A 17,818-nucleotide genomic window follows, 5' to 3' on the forward strand; every position below is an offset into this window, starting at 1 on the left:
GAGCATTCATCCTCTCCGAACATTTGTGTGGCAGAACTGGAACGTTTCTGTTCCTTGTTACTGAGGCTTTTGGTAGCTGAGAAATGTATGGAAACAGACTTGGAAAACTGCTGGATTACTTGTATTTCTTAGTTCACATGCAATTCTGTCTCTTAATGGCTGGCAGTATGCCCAGTGGGGAAAAAGTGGCCTTGGAAAGTGAAAGGGACAGTGCAGAACTGAGTTGTGGAGTGGTTTTGGGGGGCAAGCCTGGTCATGCAGTTGAAGAGGACAAAGGCAGGGACCTCTACAAGGGCCTGTAGGGACAGGACAAGGGGAATGGCTTTAGCCTGCCTGAACAGGGGAGACTGAGATGAGCTCTTAGGCAGAAGCTCTTCCCTGTGAGGGTGCTGAGGCGCTGGCACAGGGTGCCCAGAGAAGCTGTGGCTGCCCCATCCCTGGCAGTGTTCAAGGCCAGGTTGGACACAGGGGCTTGGAGCAACCTGCTCTAGTGGAAGGTGCTTCTGTTCTGGAGTTTTTCCAGCAGGAACCAGACTCAGAAAGGAATAAGCTTGATGATACCATCTGATAACTACTGTTTGCTATGCCTGATTAAATAAGAGTGTGTGTTTTAGACTCTTGCTTGTTTTAGCCTACTGTCATACTCGCCCTGTCGCCCCCATAGTCTGAAATGTGCCATCCCCACAGGCTTGTGCACGGATGCTCTTGGGCTGTACCTAGGGAAGGCCTCCAGGTGAAGTGCCAAAGCTGGAATGGTCAGTGTGCCACTGCTTGTTGGCTGCCAAGACAATTCCCTAAGCCAGCGGACAAGCATGGGACTCACTTGGAGACAGCAGGGAGGCTCCGTACACCACTCTTGTGCCTCCCATCCTGCTCCCCATAGGAAAGGAAGGACCTGTCTGGCCAAAACTGATTCTGAAGTTAATGAGAGGCTTGTGCTGCTGTAAACAAACACGTCTCATCCCATCACGTACAGTGTGTATCTGGTTAGTAGTGGGCAGCCTGCTCGAGCAGCTCATCATGCCCATGATTTGGTCCTTGCCCGTGCCTGAGGATGCTCCCACAGCTATGTGTGAGGTGGTTGCCCTTGTCCTGGAAAGTGATGGGGTACAAGTAGAACAATCTCTGTTCACTGTTTCATTGTTTAATGAGGGAATTTCCTTGGAAAACCCTATAGAACTCCAAATATACCAGGCAGAGGGGTAACCAGTGTTTTGTTTCTCCTCATTTGAGAAGTAGTTTTGTGAGGTAGTGGCAAAATGACAGATTTACATAAGAATTGTGGCAGATTGGGGCCTGACAACAGCTTCTGACCACTTGGGAAATGTCTCATTAAATTGCATTTACACCATTGCAAGTGGTGGCTGAATATTAGAATTGGTGGTGACACGAGTTGGGAAATGACTGTTGTCATTATCCTGGGAGGTATGGTTTCTTTATCATGGAATCCCAGCCTGGTTTGGGTTGGAAGGGACCTTAAAAAGCTCATCCAGGCAGGGACACCTTCCACTAGAGCAGGTTGCTCCAAGCCCCTGTGTCCAACCTGGCCTTGAACACTGCCAGGGATGGGGCAGCCACAGCTTCTCTGGGCACCCTGTGCCAGCGCCTCAGCACCCTCACAGGGAAGAGCTTCTGCCTAATGTTTAATCTAAATCTACCTTTTGAGCAGTCTGGTCTAGAGGAGGCTTTCCCTGCTTATTGCAGGGGGTTGGTCCCTTCCAACCATAACCATTCTGTGATTTCATTAGTGGCAGTGGGTGGTAGTCAAAGTCTTTGACCTGGTTTTGCTGCCTTATTGGAAAGGAACATGAATATCTGAGCATGGTAAGAGCTCTTCCAAGAATAGATGGTACAGATAAGTTGTGGACAGATGCTCATTGTGCAAGCAGCAGTAGTAGTTACTATCATCATCATCATCATCCCCCGCCCAAGCCATCTTGCTGCCTTTTTGCTGGAGGTCACCACACCCTTAGATCTGCTGGTGGAGCAGTTTGGGGTGAGTGCTCCCCACTCTGCTTTGAGCAGAGTCAGCGGGATTCATTGAGATGGGGTGACTGGTCCGCTTCTGCCAGCAGGCTGACTTCATGTGTGAAGTGGGTTAGGGAGTGCTGGTTCTAAACTGGTCTTGTTCTCCAAGCTGGGAGGGCAGAAATACCTTGTCAGGGCAGTGAGAAACCCCAGGTACCGGCTGTGTGTTAACACGTCGTCCTTGTTGTCCAGGAGAGGTTGTTTGTTGGGAGTCTGGGAAAGAGAAGGTTCCTTAAGGGGAGACCTCAGAGCAGCTCCAGTGTCTAAAGGGGCTACAGGAAACCTGGAGAGGGGCTTTGGACAAGGGCCTGTAGGGACAGACCAAGGGGAATGGCTTTAACCTGCCAGAACAGGGGAGACTGAGATGAGCTCTTAGGCAGAAGCTCTTCCCTGTGTGGATGAGCTTTAAGGTCGCTTCCAGCCCAAACCATTCTGCGATTGTAGGACTTTTTGGGACAAAGAAGGGAAATAACCTGTGGTTGTGAAATACTTTGGTTAAAGTATTTAACTTTGGTTTCATAAAGTATAACACTTTGGTTTCATAGAGCCCCAGAGTGGTTTGGGTTGGAAGGGACCTTAAAGCTCATCCAGTTCCAACCCCTTGCCGTGGGCAGGGACACCTTCCACTAGAGCAGGTTGCTCCAAACCCCATCCAGCTTGGCCTTGCTGCTGTTCTAGTTTCATGGAGGTGGGCAAGGGTACAGTGGGTTTCTTACTCAGTGGTCTTTTTGACCCCCTTTTCTTCCTCCCTGTAATATACAGCTTAAAACTACTAGGGAACGGTGGGTTTATTTTTTCCCTTGGGACAGTGTGAAGTTGCTTCTTAATAATCTGCTGGAGTGGGAGTGGATTTGCTTGTGTGGGATTTCTTCCTTCCTGCTCCAGTCCTGCTTCTTGGCACTGAGGAGTTTTTCTTTCGACTTCTTTGGGTAACAGATGCCTGAAGTACAGTTACCACTCATACATATGGTTTGGGAAATATGGAAGCTGTTGGACCGAAGTGACTTCATATGGTGCTGTTGGAGGCTGAGAATTAACATGCAAGTTTGGGTTTTTCAGGCTCGAATGTGGAGTTGGAGTTTTATTGTTTAAGTCTTGCTTTTGAATGCTGTTAAAATATTAGACTGCAGTTTTATGGTTATTAATCAAAATTGCCTCTCTATGTGAAAATTGCTCTCTGCAACCTTGAAAGCCTGAAATAGTCTCCTAGTTTGAATCTGCTGGGGATAAATACGTTGTCTAATGGGTAATTAAATGGTTGTAAGTCTTAATTCTCTAATGCAGGCATCTTTTTCTTTAATTGCAGGTTCCCATTTTGAAAGCCATTAGAAGATATTCTGCCACCCTATTGGATTACTTCTCTACAGCTCAGCATGTCCCTGTGCCCTGGATTTTATAAGGTGGCCATGATTTAATACCCACTTCCAATTTCTATGTATTGGTGAAACATTGGAGCTCTTTCGAGCTGCTGGGACTTGCGTGGAAACTGTTCCAGCTCCAATCCCTTCTCCAAAGGACTTGACGTCACCAGCAATGAGCTCCCAAAGCCATCCAGGTAAGGGCAAACCCACTTGAAATGCAGTAACAGCAGCAAAATACCACGTGTTTGTTGCATGAAGAGACTTGTTGTTGGGTTCCAGTGATAATCCCGTCCCTCTCCTTGTGCTACTGCTTTGTGTAAAACTCTCATTTGGCCTTTTGATGGGGAATTGGAATGCTGTTAGCAGAGTGCCAAGGAAATCCTGCCTTTTTAGGGTTCTGATTGTTGCATTACATGTCACTGAACGTTGGAGGTGGTTTTGGAGATAATCAGATGTTCAGTTTGTTAAATCTATGCTGATGAGTCTTTATGGTCTGTAGTGTAGCTCTAAGGAATGGTCATGGTTCTGCTGGTGTGTCTTTAGTGATACCCAAGGAAACTCTGACTTTTAAAGGACCTTTAGTAGGGAAGTATAGTTTTGTTGCAACAAGAGTCAGTTGATCCATCTCAGTGTTGTCTGGGGGAGCATTCCTGATATGCCTTGTAATTCAAAGTCATGATTCATCACTACAAAACTGCATTTCTATCTGTCAAGAGGACCTGGAAGAGCCTCAGTTACCTGCTTTCTTGCTTAAAGTTGCCTTCTGTGTTAGTGTTTAGTGAGTTTGGGGTAACTAGGCAGAGCTTTGTGAGGTAGTGCTTTGGAAGAGGAATGTTTGCTGTGTTCTCATGTGCCTCCTTTGACTGTTGCAGTTTATGGTAGAAGAAGATGGCTGTGAGGAAGCAAAGTAATCCAACAACAGGCACGTGACAGGAGTCAACTATGCCTTGGAGAGATTAGTTTTGTGACTTGAGTTTGATCAGTCTAATAAGGCTGAAGTGTTAAAAGCCAACAAACAGCTCCTAAGGTTTAAGGAGCTGTATTTGTGGGTAAAATTTGCTTCATGATTCCTTCTAGCAGCCTGTTTGTGTTGGAGAGCTGGGAAGCAAGAAACGCTTCCATGTTGAGGCTGGGAGCAAGAAACGCTGCAGTTGGAAGGGATAGTGGAGTTTACAAGCAGCAGCCTTGAAAACCTCACCTTTGTGTATGAACTGAAATGGTTCTATTCTTCAAACAAGTGAATAGTTACTTGAATACTGCCTCACATACAAGTGAGGAGCTCAGAAAGCCACCTTTTATCTCCTTGGGGTGGCATAGGTGCAATATATACTTGTATTCAAACCCCAACAAACTTGACAGTGCTTTACTTGTTCAGGAGCAGCTCTCAGGTACTTGGGAAAGGGGGATGTCCTTAGTGGAGCTGTTCTGTTGATGCAGGACCATTGAAACTGCACCGACTCTTGCTGCTACGGCTGGTGTAATCCGAACCCAGGGAGGTGCTGGGTGGCCTTGGACCTCTGTGTGCTCTCCTGTGCTTCTCTTCTTAAACCGTTTTGGCCCTTGTCACATAAGACGTTGGAGTGACAGGTGCGATGGCTCAGTAAGAATTGCAGGTGTGACTACTGAGGGAGTGCTTGGTAGAACATAAGACTACTAATAGGGGAAAGGCTTGTCTACTCTGGTAGTTAACCCTCTCAAATGGAAAGAAACTGTTGCAGTTGCATTTAGAAATACAGCTTAAATTTCCTGTTGACGTGAAGGGCGTGTGATAGAAACTCAAGTCCCATTGTCAGCTGGTCCACTGGAGATCATTTAAAGGGTGAAAACGATGGTTTTAAACTAGAAGAGGGAAGATTCAGGTTGGATGCGAGGAAGAAGAAATTCTTTACAGTGAGGGTGGTAAGGCACTGGCACAGGTTGTCCGGAGAGGTGGTGAATGCCCCATCCCTGGAGATATTCCAGGCCAGGCTGGATGTAGTTCTGAGCAAGCTGATCTATTTGTTACAGAGCCATAGAATGGTGTTCTGCAGGTAGGCTTTGTCTGAGCATATTCTCAAACAGTATCAACCTCCACAAAGTCTTAAATCTCATCAAATACTGTTGAGAAACTCTCCCTGTGCCCTTCCTATGTGTTGGGTTCTTCCTTTGCCTGTAGTTCTAAGCACTGAGTTGAAACTCCTAGTGTGTAATGGTCATGTACCCAGTGTATTGTGGTGTTTTGGCTGCTTGGTTCTCCTTTAGAGTCAGTTGTATAGTAATAGGTAGAAATAGTTTCCAAGCCTTGCCAAAGATGACATCTGAACTTCTCCTGTCACTTCCGATAGCTGTTTTGATTACATGGCTACAGGTAATTCTTGCTAATGATGGCCATGGTTTAAGAGAAGGCCCTGGCTTAACTTGAGCCTGTTAAGCCTTGCTTCAGTGGGTACAAGCTTTCTTCTCTAATCTCCTGGGCTGTTTCAGAAGCAGTGCTATCAAACTGCTGCAGCAGAGATGAATGGAAGTGGTTTGCTTTTAATTTCTTTCCCTTTATTTTTTCTACCTTCTCATCTGCAAAACTCAGTGGTGAGAAATGGTGGGTCCTGAAGGCTTCTCACTGAGCAAAGCGATATGGAGAAGGCTAAGTTACCTAAGAGAAGTATGAGTTTGCCCCCTCATTCTGCCCCCATCACTGCCACTTCTTTTGTTCTATTTGGACTTTACTTTCTCAGAGAGTAACATAACTTTGATAGAAGTAAGAATACCAGGTGGGAGAAGTTAGTCCTCAGTAACTTCCAATAGGTAAATCAATCTGTCTTGAGCCATAGATGTAGGATGTAGACCTACAGAGCTTCTCTAAGGTCTCCCTTTAAGGAGCCTTCTCTTCTCCAGGCTGGCCCAGCCCAGCTCTCTCAGCCTGGCTCCAGAGCACAGCAGCTCCAGCCCTCGCAGCATCTCTGTGGCCTCCTCTGGTCTTGGTTCAACAGCTCCGTGTCCCTCCTGTGCTGTTGCCCCAGAGCTGGATCAGGACTGTGGGGGAGGGTCTCCCCAGAGCACAGCAGTGGGGCAGAATCCCTTCCCTGACCTGCTGGGCAGGATGAAGGGGTGGGAGGCAGGAGGATGGGCTTTCCCATGCAGCTGCATAAGGCCTAGTCAAGACAAAGCTCAGAGGCATGATGTGCCCTTTGGTTTTTGGCAGAGGAGTCGCTGCTTCTAACAGCACTGGAACAAAGTTGGGGGGAGTGAACTACACTGAAATCGTGCTATAAAAGATCAAGTTGCTGCAAAGTATAATTAAGAAAATGAGGCTAATTAAGATAACATGGAGGATTATGGCAAAGCTCAGGGGAAAGCATGTTTAGTTTCACTTCTTAACCTATTCCGTTGCCCACAGTTTACGCTTACCTTAGGTAACCTGTGGTGCTGATGCTGCTCACGTTACTCACAACCCAGTCAGCACTGGTATGTGTGTGTTCCCCCATTGACCTTAAATGATTTCTTGTGGTCGCCTTGAACTACCCCCCCCCCCCCTTATACTTTCAATGCCTCGAGTTTCACTATCAGTTGGTTCTTTAATCAGGAAAGATTGTTCTGCTGATATTAGTTCTTCATAAAGATTAGCTTAAAAAAGCCCAAACACTTGAAGTTAATCACTCAACTGATTTGTATTTGTTTAAAGTTCACTTTCCTTTGTAAAAGCTGGAAATCTCCATGTTCAATGAAGCATTTTGTTTGTGAAATGTTATCTTGCAGGGATTAGCCAGTGGGAATGCAAATGCTCTATTCTTTCTTCCGTGCTGCTCTCGTGGAGCTGCACATTTCATTTCCATTTGGAAGTGCTGAATGTTTGATAATTAGGAATATTGAAGCTGAAGAATGAGCTGCCTCTCAGATACACACAACTCTGCAGCAGCATCATAAAGCCTGAGAGGAGATACCAGAGGAAGCGGCATGCTCCCCGCTCCCACACCATGGGAAGCTGAGCATCTCACGTGCTGTGATTTGCTGGGCTCATGAGTACTTGTGTGTGCTGGTGGTGCTTTATCTGCTGAGTGCAAGGAGCCCCTCTCCTTTCCCAGGCCATGGCTCAATGAGGCGTGCAAAGCCATTTCAGAGCTTGCCTTGGGAGTGTCTCCAACAGTTTGCACCAGGCAATAAATATTTTATGCCTTCTCGTTTGAAAGATGAAGAAGTTTCTGTGCAGATGCATTTCAAAGCGGCTTTAAATGACACTGACCTACTTTCTGGCACTCATGATGCTGCTTCTGTAAGTAATCTGGGGGCAAGAGCGTTCTTTAAAGAAACATAAGGACTAGAGGGGTCCTTTCCAGGCCTCCTTTAGCAAGGCTGGGGCACAGCTGATACCTGGTGGCTGTCCTCTGGACGAACATCTGGACGGTATAACCCTGCTTCTTCTACCTGTCTGCTGCTCTGCTGCATTATGGCTGGGTTATTCTACGCTGGGCATTCAGACTCTTAGTAAAATACTACTAGTAGTGAGTATAGGTAGAACCTCGTGATTTCTGAGGCTGTCTTTACATTATTTTGTTGGTGGAAATACAAAGATTTCTCCAGACCTGTTCCTCCTCTCACACTGCCATGTGTGTGCTTCATGGGGAGCTCAAGTTTTGGGGTAAGATTCAACTCTTTGGCAGGTTCAGCAGAGGTAAGAGGAGCTCCTTAGAAGGAATTCTGATGCCTGTTCTTTACAGCAGTAGGTTAAGTGTTCAGCATATGGACTAGGAGCTCACTTGCAAGAGCTGCTGCTATGCCTTGAAGCTGTTGTCTTGAGCATCTGGTCCCCCAGGTTTGGGGTTTGGTTGAGAAGGACACTCAGCAACAAGGTCTTGGCAGTAAGAAGCTTGGTTAGAATAACTTAAAACCCTTGTAGATGCGAACAGGGCATGTTCTCTGTGTACTTTTCTTTCCTCAGCCTATGATAGAATACCTATTCCACTTGCATTCTGCTTCTTATATATCATGAAATCATGCAAGGAGAACCTGTCCTGGATTTCCTCTAAGAACCAGTCATGTCATTTTGAGGACCTTGGAAGTTTTAAGGCTGTTACCATGAAACCTGTGAAGTTTTCACTATTTGGAGCATCAAATAGTTGAGACTTTCTGTACAAGGTTTTTTATTGTATCCTCAAAAGAGAAGAAGTGTTTTGTGCTTCAGCTTGGGGTTCAAGTTAGTTCCTCCTAGGTCAGTGTCCCTGCTAAGTATGCTTCTCTCATTTCTACTTTTGCTTTAAATGCAGTTCTTTGCACTTTGGAATTCTTTAAAAGCCTCTTTCTAAAGTAAGTTTTTTAGCTTGTGATGTATTCTGCAGTGCAAAGATGAGAAGAGGTGCTGCTGATGAGAGGCAGAGAATTCTGGCTTATTTGGAATGAAGTACAGGGTAGGAAAAAGATATCAAACAGGTTGCACTTTTAAAGGCGGATGATGCTGTTTGAGATGGTCCTTTGGACCCTGCATCTCACTTGGAAAGGATAAGAGCATTTTTCTATAGTTACTACATTTCTGTTACTTTTGGTCAACCTGAATTTGAGCTGTATCTTACCTCATATCTACTTCCCCACATTACGTTAGTTACTGGACTGTATCAAGGTGGATATTCTCAGCATGTCTTTCAAGGTATCTAGCTTGTCTTTACTCCAGGCTGTCACATTGCTGAGGCTTGGTGGCGTGCCTTTGATGTGGTCCGATCTATTAGGACAGAGCTGATGGTGAAGGAACATTTCAGTCACCCCACTGCTTCTGAGAGAGGTTCAAGAGCAGGGGCAGCAAATCCACTTACTCTCAGAAGGTTGTCAGCCATGCATGGCATTTTTCATCCTTTAGGAATTAGGCTGTGTGCTTACCTGTGCTTTGGCAGGTACTGCTGTACCCTCACTGCTAAAGGAGGACATATTCCTTTACTTCTGAGAGCTCTTCATCAAAACAGAATCATAGAAAGAATCACAGGGAAGAGCTTCTGCCTAAGAGCTCATCTCAGTCTCCCCTGTTCTGGCAGGTTAAAGCCATTCCTCCTGTCCTGTCCCTACAGGCCCTTGTCCAAAGCCCCTCTTCAGGTTTCTTGTAGCCCCTTTAGGCTCTGGAGCTGCTCTGAGGTCTCCCCTTGAGCCTTCTTTTCTCCAGGCTGAATCAGCCCAGCTCTCAGCCTGTTCTTCAATGAGAATGATCATATCCATAGGTTAACACCAGCCAATAAAACACGGCCTGGATTTTAGGGTACCTGTAATACGGCTGTTGTCTGCTTTGCATGAATTTGCATTTAGGAACTTCAAATATATGCTTAGTGGGGTTAAGTCTCAAATAACTGATCTAACTAACTGACAGTGTTGCGCAAGTGCTGAGGTAGGATGAGTTTAACCCTTTGTGCAGTTGTGTTGCAGAGTAAAACTGCAGTATCCTCTTTAGATATTAACCCTTGTGTTGCTCCAGCCAAATGGAGACTCTGTGGCCCTTTGTGCAGTGTGTTGCTGTTGTCTTCTGTATTCCTATCTCTTTTTTAGTATATTTGTGGTGCTTGTTTTCCTTCTCTTTTCCCTTGTGTTTGAGAGTTGGAGGCTGGCTGGGGCAGGGGCCATGGCTCCAGTGACACCATTGCAAGAAGAGAACAGACAAGTGAATCTCTGTTAGCATCTTTGATGCTGAGAAATGAGGCATGGAATTCATTCTTCCTTTTAGAAGCCTCATTTTAGTCTATCAGCAGATCTTTTAAAGTTTCTCTTTCTATTACCAATATCAAAATAGTGTTGTTCATCAGTTACTGGGGAAATCCTGCAGTGCCCTTTTCTGCTTTGGAATACCCAGCATCTCCTAGTGATTCCTGCGGGAGCTACTTCCACACTTGATGCTTGCTAAGACTGATGTGCTGCAATGTTGAAGCAAGGTTTTAGTCTTTCCAAAGGGTGAAGCTAATATTAAACTTTGCACCTATTGAACATGGAATTACATGCACAGAAATACTCAGGGGCTTTTCTGAGATCCTCATGTCTCCCTGTGGTCTCTTTCAAATGGAAGGCAATCAAGATGACTTAATATCTACTTTGAACCAAAAGCAGACTGTGCTTACTGTAACAGTTTGGTCTTCAACTTCAAGCATGATTCAAGCTTCTATTTTAATGCTGAAAACCCAGAGAAGCACTTTGTAAAAACCCTTTCAGGACTAGACCCGGTCCAGCAATACAATCAATACCCTGGAAAGCTGTCGTTGCAGGTTGTGAACCTTCTAGCACGGGCATGCTCTGCCTTCACTTTGCTCCATGGGTTAAGGGGTCCTTGGCATCCTGTCTGCTGAAGGGACAAGTATCTTGTATATCAAGACCATAATTGGGAACATTCGCTACTTAGTAGGTCTGTATTCAATAGTTCTGGAGCTAAGTCTCTTCATAAAGTAATGCTAAGCTGCTTCTCTGTGGTTATTTAACTTTCCTAAGTGGTGGTGCAGTGTGTCCTTATGACTGTGAAAACCTTTCCTTGTCTGACTGTCATTCAGCATTGATGGAGAGACTCAGCTTGAAGGTGGTACAACTGGTAGCACCAGTTCTCCATGAGTGTTATCATGTGGGGGGTGGTTCAGTGGGGCACCGTTAATCCTCCTTTGAACCCCAGCAGCACAGGCTTTGCCAGAGAATCCACAGGCTGGATTTAATCGTTCCAGGGTTTGTATCTGATCTACTCAACTCTGATGCAGCACCATCAGCTTTGGTGTGAAGCCATGAGTTGTACAGTCTGAGTACATTCTGCAAGGATCATAGAATCCCAGCCTGGTTTGTGTTGGAAGGGACCTCAAAGCTCATCCAGTTCCAACCCCTGCCACAGGCAGGGACACCTTCCACTAGAGCAGGCTGCTCCAAGCCCCTGTGTCCAGCTTGGCCTTGAATGCTACCAAGCCCATGGGTAAGCTGGAGTTGCTTGTGTAGAGAGGAATACTGGAACCCTTCACTATGCCACAGTTCAGTGGTGGGGCTGCCATCATGACTTTGGGGAAAGGACAGATTAATTCAAAGAAAAATCACTTAAACCCCCTCAATCCTGACCCTTCCACTATTTGGGATTCTATGTGCTCATGGGATCTGGAGCTGTTGGCTTGCCAAAGCACAGAAATAGGTTTGCAGGGAGAAGTGTAAGAGGAGTGAGGTGTGGTTTGTGAGCTTTGAATACCAGTCTTGGTTCCAGGTAACCCCTTTGTCCTGGAAGGTGGCTGCTGGAGTGGTGTAACCCCATCAGGCTCTATTGAATAGAAAGGATCATGAGCCTTGGGGTGTCGGTTTGTGCCTCTCTTGGCAGTGGACTCTCTGGACTGTGTGTTTTGCCATGCTTTACCCAGTGGTGCTGTCCATGAACTGCTGTGTAATGACTCTTTGCTGTCAGGTTTCGCCTTCTGCTCGGTAGACCAGGATCAATGCAGCTATTTAGACGTGCAGTCACTGCTCTGCTTCCTCAGCTGGTGGAGTTGCGGAGATCCAAAGGCAGTTTTACTAGTTGAATAAAGTTGGTTGCAGTATTTATGATCAATGGACAGTTCTTCAGGCAGCAACCCTTAACAGCCTGGTGACTTGAAGATAATCCACTGAGAATGAGGTTTGGTTTGGTTTGGTTTTGCTCTTCTGTTTGGGCATTCAGAACTTCAGCTTTCCAGTTAAACAGCCTGCCCTCCCTCCTATAACTGTGCTTTTGGTCTGTGCTGGCTATAAAGAGAAACATCTTTGTTGAAAACTCTATTGACACTAGTGTGCTTATGGTCTCTAAGTCACCTGAGCTGCTCTGGGAGAAGACAGAAGCCAGAACTAGATTAATACCCCATCCAAAAATAACCCAGACCAAGAAAAAGACCAAACTCTTATAGTCCATCCAAGTATTGTGTCCTTGACGTCTGTCACTGATCCTGAACCCTCCAGGCACTTGCTTTATTCAAAACCAGGTACCACTGGTCTCACCCAGCCTTTGCCAGGAGAAGGCATGTGATTCCTACAGCTTCCTAAACCCAGAAGAAGGGCTTTGGCATCTGTTTCCTGCCAGCAGCAACTATCAGATTGGCATTAGATTTGCCTTCCCTTCCTTCCTTTCTGCTTTCTTTTCCAGCAGGTGGAAGGCCTGTTCTGCAGGCTCCTAACTCTTGACAGGTTTAGCATGATGGCTTCTTGGCAGGTAGGGGTGATGCTGTTCATTCAGGCTGCCATGAAGATTCTTGCCTTTTTGGTTCTCTTTCAAGTGAAGCTTCATGCAGGAGCTATTTAAAATAGCTCATGGGACTTATGCCACTGGTTTACTTCTTAATATCCAGCATTGCAGCAGGTAGAGCCAACTTGCAGGGTCACCACTTCTGCCTCCCCCAAATGTATGTGAGACAGGGTGAGCTCAACAAATGTAGCAACGGTTCACGTTGACAAACGTTTGGGTATGCTCTGAATTAAAATCATAGCATCTCAGCCTGGTTTGGGCTGGAAGGGACCTTAAAGCTCATCCAGTTCCAACTCCTGCCATGGGCAGGGACACCTTCCACTAGAGCAGGGTGCTCCAAGCCCCTGTGTCCAACCTGGCCTCCAACACTGCCAGGGATGGGGCAGCCACAGCTTCTCTGGGCACCCTGTGCCAGCGCCTCAGCACCCTCACAGGGAAGAGCTTCTGCCTAATGTGTGTGTGTGTGTGTGTGTGTGTTCACAGCTATGAGCAAGCCAAATGCCTGTCCCACCATACTTCAGTTGCTGGAATGAAGTGAAGATCACCAGCCTGCTTGACCCAAATGCTCAAGGCTTTGTAGGTTTTCTTCAGTGGACTTAGTTGCTCCTCGCACCTCCGTACCTCTTGCTATCCTGATGTGCATCCGTGGTTTCAGATCTTGGCTGCTGCAATCCTCTGCTCCAAGGCTGCTGTTTGAAGAGGTCACTGAGCTCAGAATAGCATCTGTGATGGTCCATGGCTGTGTTTCCTTGGAGCTCCCCACCTTTGGGGTCGCTTCTGAGTGAGTCCAAGACCTCACATTTGGTCACTTGGGAAGGCTCACTTCTGAGCTGCTGGCTTTCTTCTGGTCCTTCTTCAAAGCTGAATCGATGTGTGCTTTTCTCATGGAGAATATGGGTGGCACTGCACAAAAGAACAGGATGGTTTGGGGATAATTGCCCAAAGACATTGGGCAACAGTTACTTGATCATTAGGTGTTCTAGCACCCAGGTGAAAGCAGCTTTCTATAAGCCCATTTGAACAGCTCTTGTGCAAACCGGGTGCTGAATCCTTCAAGAAAGTAAGAAACCTGGTAAATGACTTGGCAGATGCTAAAGATAGGGTAGGGCTGAAGTTTTGGACAGTGCAGTGCCTGTATTTATTAGGTAGGAGGATGAAGACATGGATTTAATTGCCAGGATGACAGCACATTTCAGGTGTATCCATCACTGCTGTCTGTGCGGCTGGCTCAGGTAACAGATCCAGTTGCTTTCCTTTGAAAGGAAACCAAAGCTCAGTAATGCAAATACTCCTCTTCAGGTTGCTTTTCCTATTGCAAAAAGTAGTGTGGGTTTGTTGGGTTGGATTTGTTTGTTTTCCTCTGTGTAAAATGAAATCACTCTCTGCAACAAGTTTACTGTTGGTGGTAACCAGGATGTCCCAAATGTAACCCATGTGTTGCTGTCCCATCTTGGGATAAGCTGTGGCCGAAGGTGACAAGTTGTGACACTTGGGTTGTGGGGTGCTGTGGGTGCCTGCAGCTTGGCCAGAAGAGCTGCTGCTTTGCTGGAGCAGCTGGCTACAGCCATTGCAGAACACAGCAGTAGGTTTGACAGTGTTCCTGCAGGCAGGAATGGAGCCAAGTGGAAATGGGAGGTGTTTGAAATGACTGAATGTTCTGAAGTGTTGTCCTGCTGATGGAGGCAGGACTATACATGCTATGTGCACTAAAGTAATGTGTATGAATGAGGACTCTAGATTTAAAGACTCTCCATCACAGTAGCTGTAGTCTGACAGCTCAGACACAGTCTTGTTTTGATTCTTGCAGAGAAGTTTCAGCCTGGAGAAGAGCAGGCTCCTGAAGGGGAGACCTCAGAGCAGCTCCAGTGCCTAAAGGGGCTACAGGAAACCTGGAGAGGGGCTTTGGACAAGGGCCTGTAGGGACAGGCCAAGGGGAATGGCTTTAACCTGCCAGAACAGGGGAGACTGAGATGGGCTCTTAGGCAGAAGCTCTTCCCTGTGAGGGTGCTGAGGCACTGGCACAGGGTGCCCAGAGAAGCTGTGGCTGCCCCATCCCTGGCAGTGTTGGAGGCCAGGTCGGACACAGGGGCTTGGAGCAACCTGCTCTAGTGGAAGGGTTGGGACTGGGTGAGCTCTAAGCTCCCTTCAAACCAAACCATTTTATGATATAATGGTTGTGTTCCTCCTGTTGTGCTGTTCCTGTGGTGAGCCTGTGCCTCGCCTGAGTCAGAGGATCTTGGCAGAAGGTGGCTGCTCAGGAGTATATGATGCTGTTAGCAGCAAGGTTGTTCTGAGTTGGCTCAGGGATGTAGGCTTTTGTGTATTTGCATGCGTGTCTATCCTAACTCCACCTTGGATACGAAAGCTTGAGTTTGTGAGAGAGTTCTGTTTAAGTTGCCTATGGGATCACCTTTTGCTTCAGAGACCTCCTATGCAGTGGGTACAGACAGCTCCTGCTTGCCTCAGGGTGTGATTGCTACTGGTTTCTCCAGGCTCTTCCTGTCTGAACTGGCTCAAGGTCCTTCCTTTGGGCCGTGCAGCCTGACCAGGGTGTTGTAGCCTGCTCATCACACTCATTTCCCCTGTTCCATGTGTCTAACATGCCTTTGGGTAAATGGAGTAGTATCAGTGTGGCCTGTGGTATAGATGATAGGTGATGTTGGGCTAGAGAACTCAGTGATTGCTGAGTAATACTGTCTTACATCAAGGTGGGCTTTGCTTTCCTCCCCCAGGAACTGGTCACTGAAGAGCTGGAGATTAAACACCCATGTTAATGAGACCAGGACATGGTATGGTTGTTTCTGGGAGCTTTGAGCAGGGATTGAAGGTGCCCAGCGCTGGCCATTACACATGAAGCTGTCTCTTTGACATGCCTGAAGTCCAAGAGGTAGCATCTGAGAAGTACTGCTCTGTCTAATGGCTGCTGTGGACCCAGTCTTCACTGGTGCTCATTGCTGGAGCATCCAGTATTCTGGTAGTGCCATCACAGCATGCACAGTGTATGGCAGGATGCTTATAGTAGTAGCTGTGTAAACTTACGGTATTTGGCCAGCTAGACGCCAACTAGAGAAACAAGACTTGCTGAATAAGCAAGTTAGAACTGAATACACACACAGTGCAGCCTTTGCCTAGCTAATGAATTAGTAATGCATTGCTCTGGGTGTGATGGGCTCAAAGCAAGGGTAGATGACACTGCTGCTGAGTAGATACTTCCATTGAAAGTCAGTTGCAATAGAATCACAGGATGGTTTGTGTTGGAAGGGACCTTAAAACTCATCCAGTTCCAACCCCTGCCACAGGCAGGGACACCTTCCACTAGAGCAGGTTGCTCCAAGCCCAGTCCTTCAGCCACGGGAGCTGGGCTGTGCCAGCCCATAGTCCCTACTGGTGCAGGTGAGCTGGGAGCAGGGCTGGTGGAAAGCAGTGCGCTTCCAGTGTTGTGGTTTGCTTTTTGAGCTCCTCAATCTGCTAAAGCTCTGCAGAAGGCATTTGTTTTTATAGTGAAATAATGATGCTCGTAGGTGGTTTAGACACAGATGTAGTTGTGGCTTTAGCAAAGTGTGAGTAGGATTACTTTTGTTGTGCTACAAACTCCTTTATTCTCCTGCAAGTAACAAGTGTGGGACTCCTTGTAGTAGCTTCCCCCCTTCCTCGGTGTCTTCAACTGGAATGATTTTGCTCTAAGAAGTAGCAAGTAGCGTTTAGAAACTGCTGGCACTGAGCTTGGAACTGGCTCTTATTCTGAAGGAGGCAGAATGCTCATTATTCACTCAATGTTGTTTTTTTCCTCCTGTTTTCCTGCAAGACTGTATTTTCATCGTGTCTGTGAGCTCGCCTGTTGTTGTCACATTTGCAAGTTGTTAATAACATCCTGGTTGGTTAATGTATTCTTTGTATTGGCAAAGTCGAAGTGATTTATTGTCTTAATCCCCTTTATTTACCACTCTGCTGCTTCCAAGTCAGCGGTTCTGCTGACTCAGCTGTGCAGAGGATACCTTTGTGTGCAGGGAAGATGCAGGGAGGAAAACTCAGACCTGGGTGTCTCCTCTCCCTCCTTCTCCTCCCAAATGGGAACCAGTGGAGCCTGCTGGACACTTTCACTGGTTGCTGATCCCTTTCATTAGAAAATACTTGGCTTGGAGTTTCCCCATGACTTGATTCATGCCTCAGATGCAGTCGGAGGTGTTGGACACCTTCAACACAGGCAGCCCTGCTAGCGAATGCTGGACTGCGTGCACTGTGCTGCTCTCCAAATCCTACTTCAAGCCCTTTTTTAGCTGCTGAGACGATGAATTCGACCGTGTGGGTTCTTCCCACCCCCTTGCTGCTGTTGGACTCCTGAAGTGCTGCTGTGGACCTCTTTCCAGAGCAACAACCACTGAAACATCGAAGTATGGAGCAGTCTCTCATTCCAAGCATCACATGCTCGCAGGGCTTTCTCATCCCTTGTGCAGATCCTTCAAACCACTGACCTTTGCAGAATGCCCTTGGCTGTGCCAGCAGAGGAGCGTGCTGGCAGCTTGAAGATGTTTTGTCTGGCGTTGGAGCAGAAGTGAACACTTAGTGCTGGTGGAAACAGATGAGGGGGCAGAAAACACGATGTGTGCCGAGGGTTCGGGTGCCTGGCTTTGTCTGATGACCAGTGGTTGTGACACTTCCTTCTCCTGTGTTGAAAGGTGACATTCGTGGAGCGGTTAAGCACAGATCGGGCAGTCTGTGTGACAGCTGTGTTGTCACTGTGGTTTGCTGGCTCCCTATGACTTAGCCTGGCCTATAAATAAGCAGTTGTACAGAGCCTTACACATGCAACGCGCTGCTGCTGCTGCGGTGCAGAGCAGGCAGATGTCAACATGCTCCCGCTTGCTCTCAGCAAGTAAAGCTATGGGAGGAAAACACCTACAGCTCTGCAAGACACAATAGCAGAGTGGAGGGAGCCGGGGGTGATGCGTGTGAAGGATCTCTGATTTGTGATACTGGAGGCTTAAAGGTAAAAATAGCATCATTCCTAATAGTAAAAGTGAAGGCTTCTGCACTACGCATTTGCATTCTGCCAGTCGGGAATGAATGGAGGAGTAGCTTGCTTGCAGATGACAAGCAGGAATGAATAACCACTTAAAACTTGGGTGCTGAAGGAGAAGCTTTTTCAGCTTGGCCTCTGGAAGAGTCAGAGCCACGGAGCCCCTTTTCTCATGCTGTCCTAAATAAACATGCCAGGAAGCATGGTATGGAACCTCCTCCATCCTCCCTGTGGAGTTGCACT

General features: G+C 47.0%; 1 protein-coding gene across 10 annotated transcripts in view; it reads left to right on the top strand.

Moving 5' to 3' along the window:
• Nucleotides 1-17,818, top strand: part of HDAC4 (histone deacetylase 4) — a 210,006-nt gene that overhangs the window by 23,638 nt on the left and 168,550 nt on the right. For all 10 annotated transcript variants that reach the window (XM_061378971.1, XM_061378975.1, XM_061378967.1 and 7 more), the window contains one exon: nt 3,335-3,583. In XM_061378971.1, the coding sequence (XP_061234955.1) occupies nt 3,562-3,583 (22 nt within the window). In that variant the 5' untranslated portion in view covers nt 3,335-3,561. The remainder of the gene's footprint in view (nt 1-3,334; nt 3,584-17,818) is intronic.

Source organism: Neopsephotus bourkii, unplaced genomic scaffold (assembly GCF_033783945.1).
Source record: "Neopsephotus bourkii isolate Nb327-2 ecotype Australia unplaced genomic scaffold, CSIRO-AGI_Nbou_v1 NB_1768, whole genome shotgun sequence".
NCBI classification, from domain to species: domain Eukaryota; kingdom Metazoa; phylum Chordata; class Aves; order Psittaciformes; family Psittacidae; genus Neopsephotus; species Neopsephotus bourkii.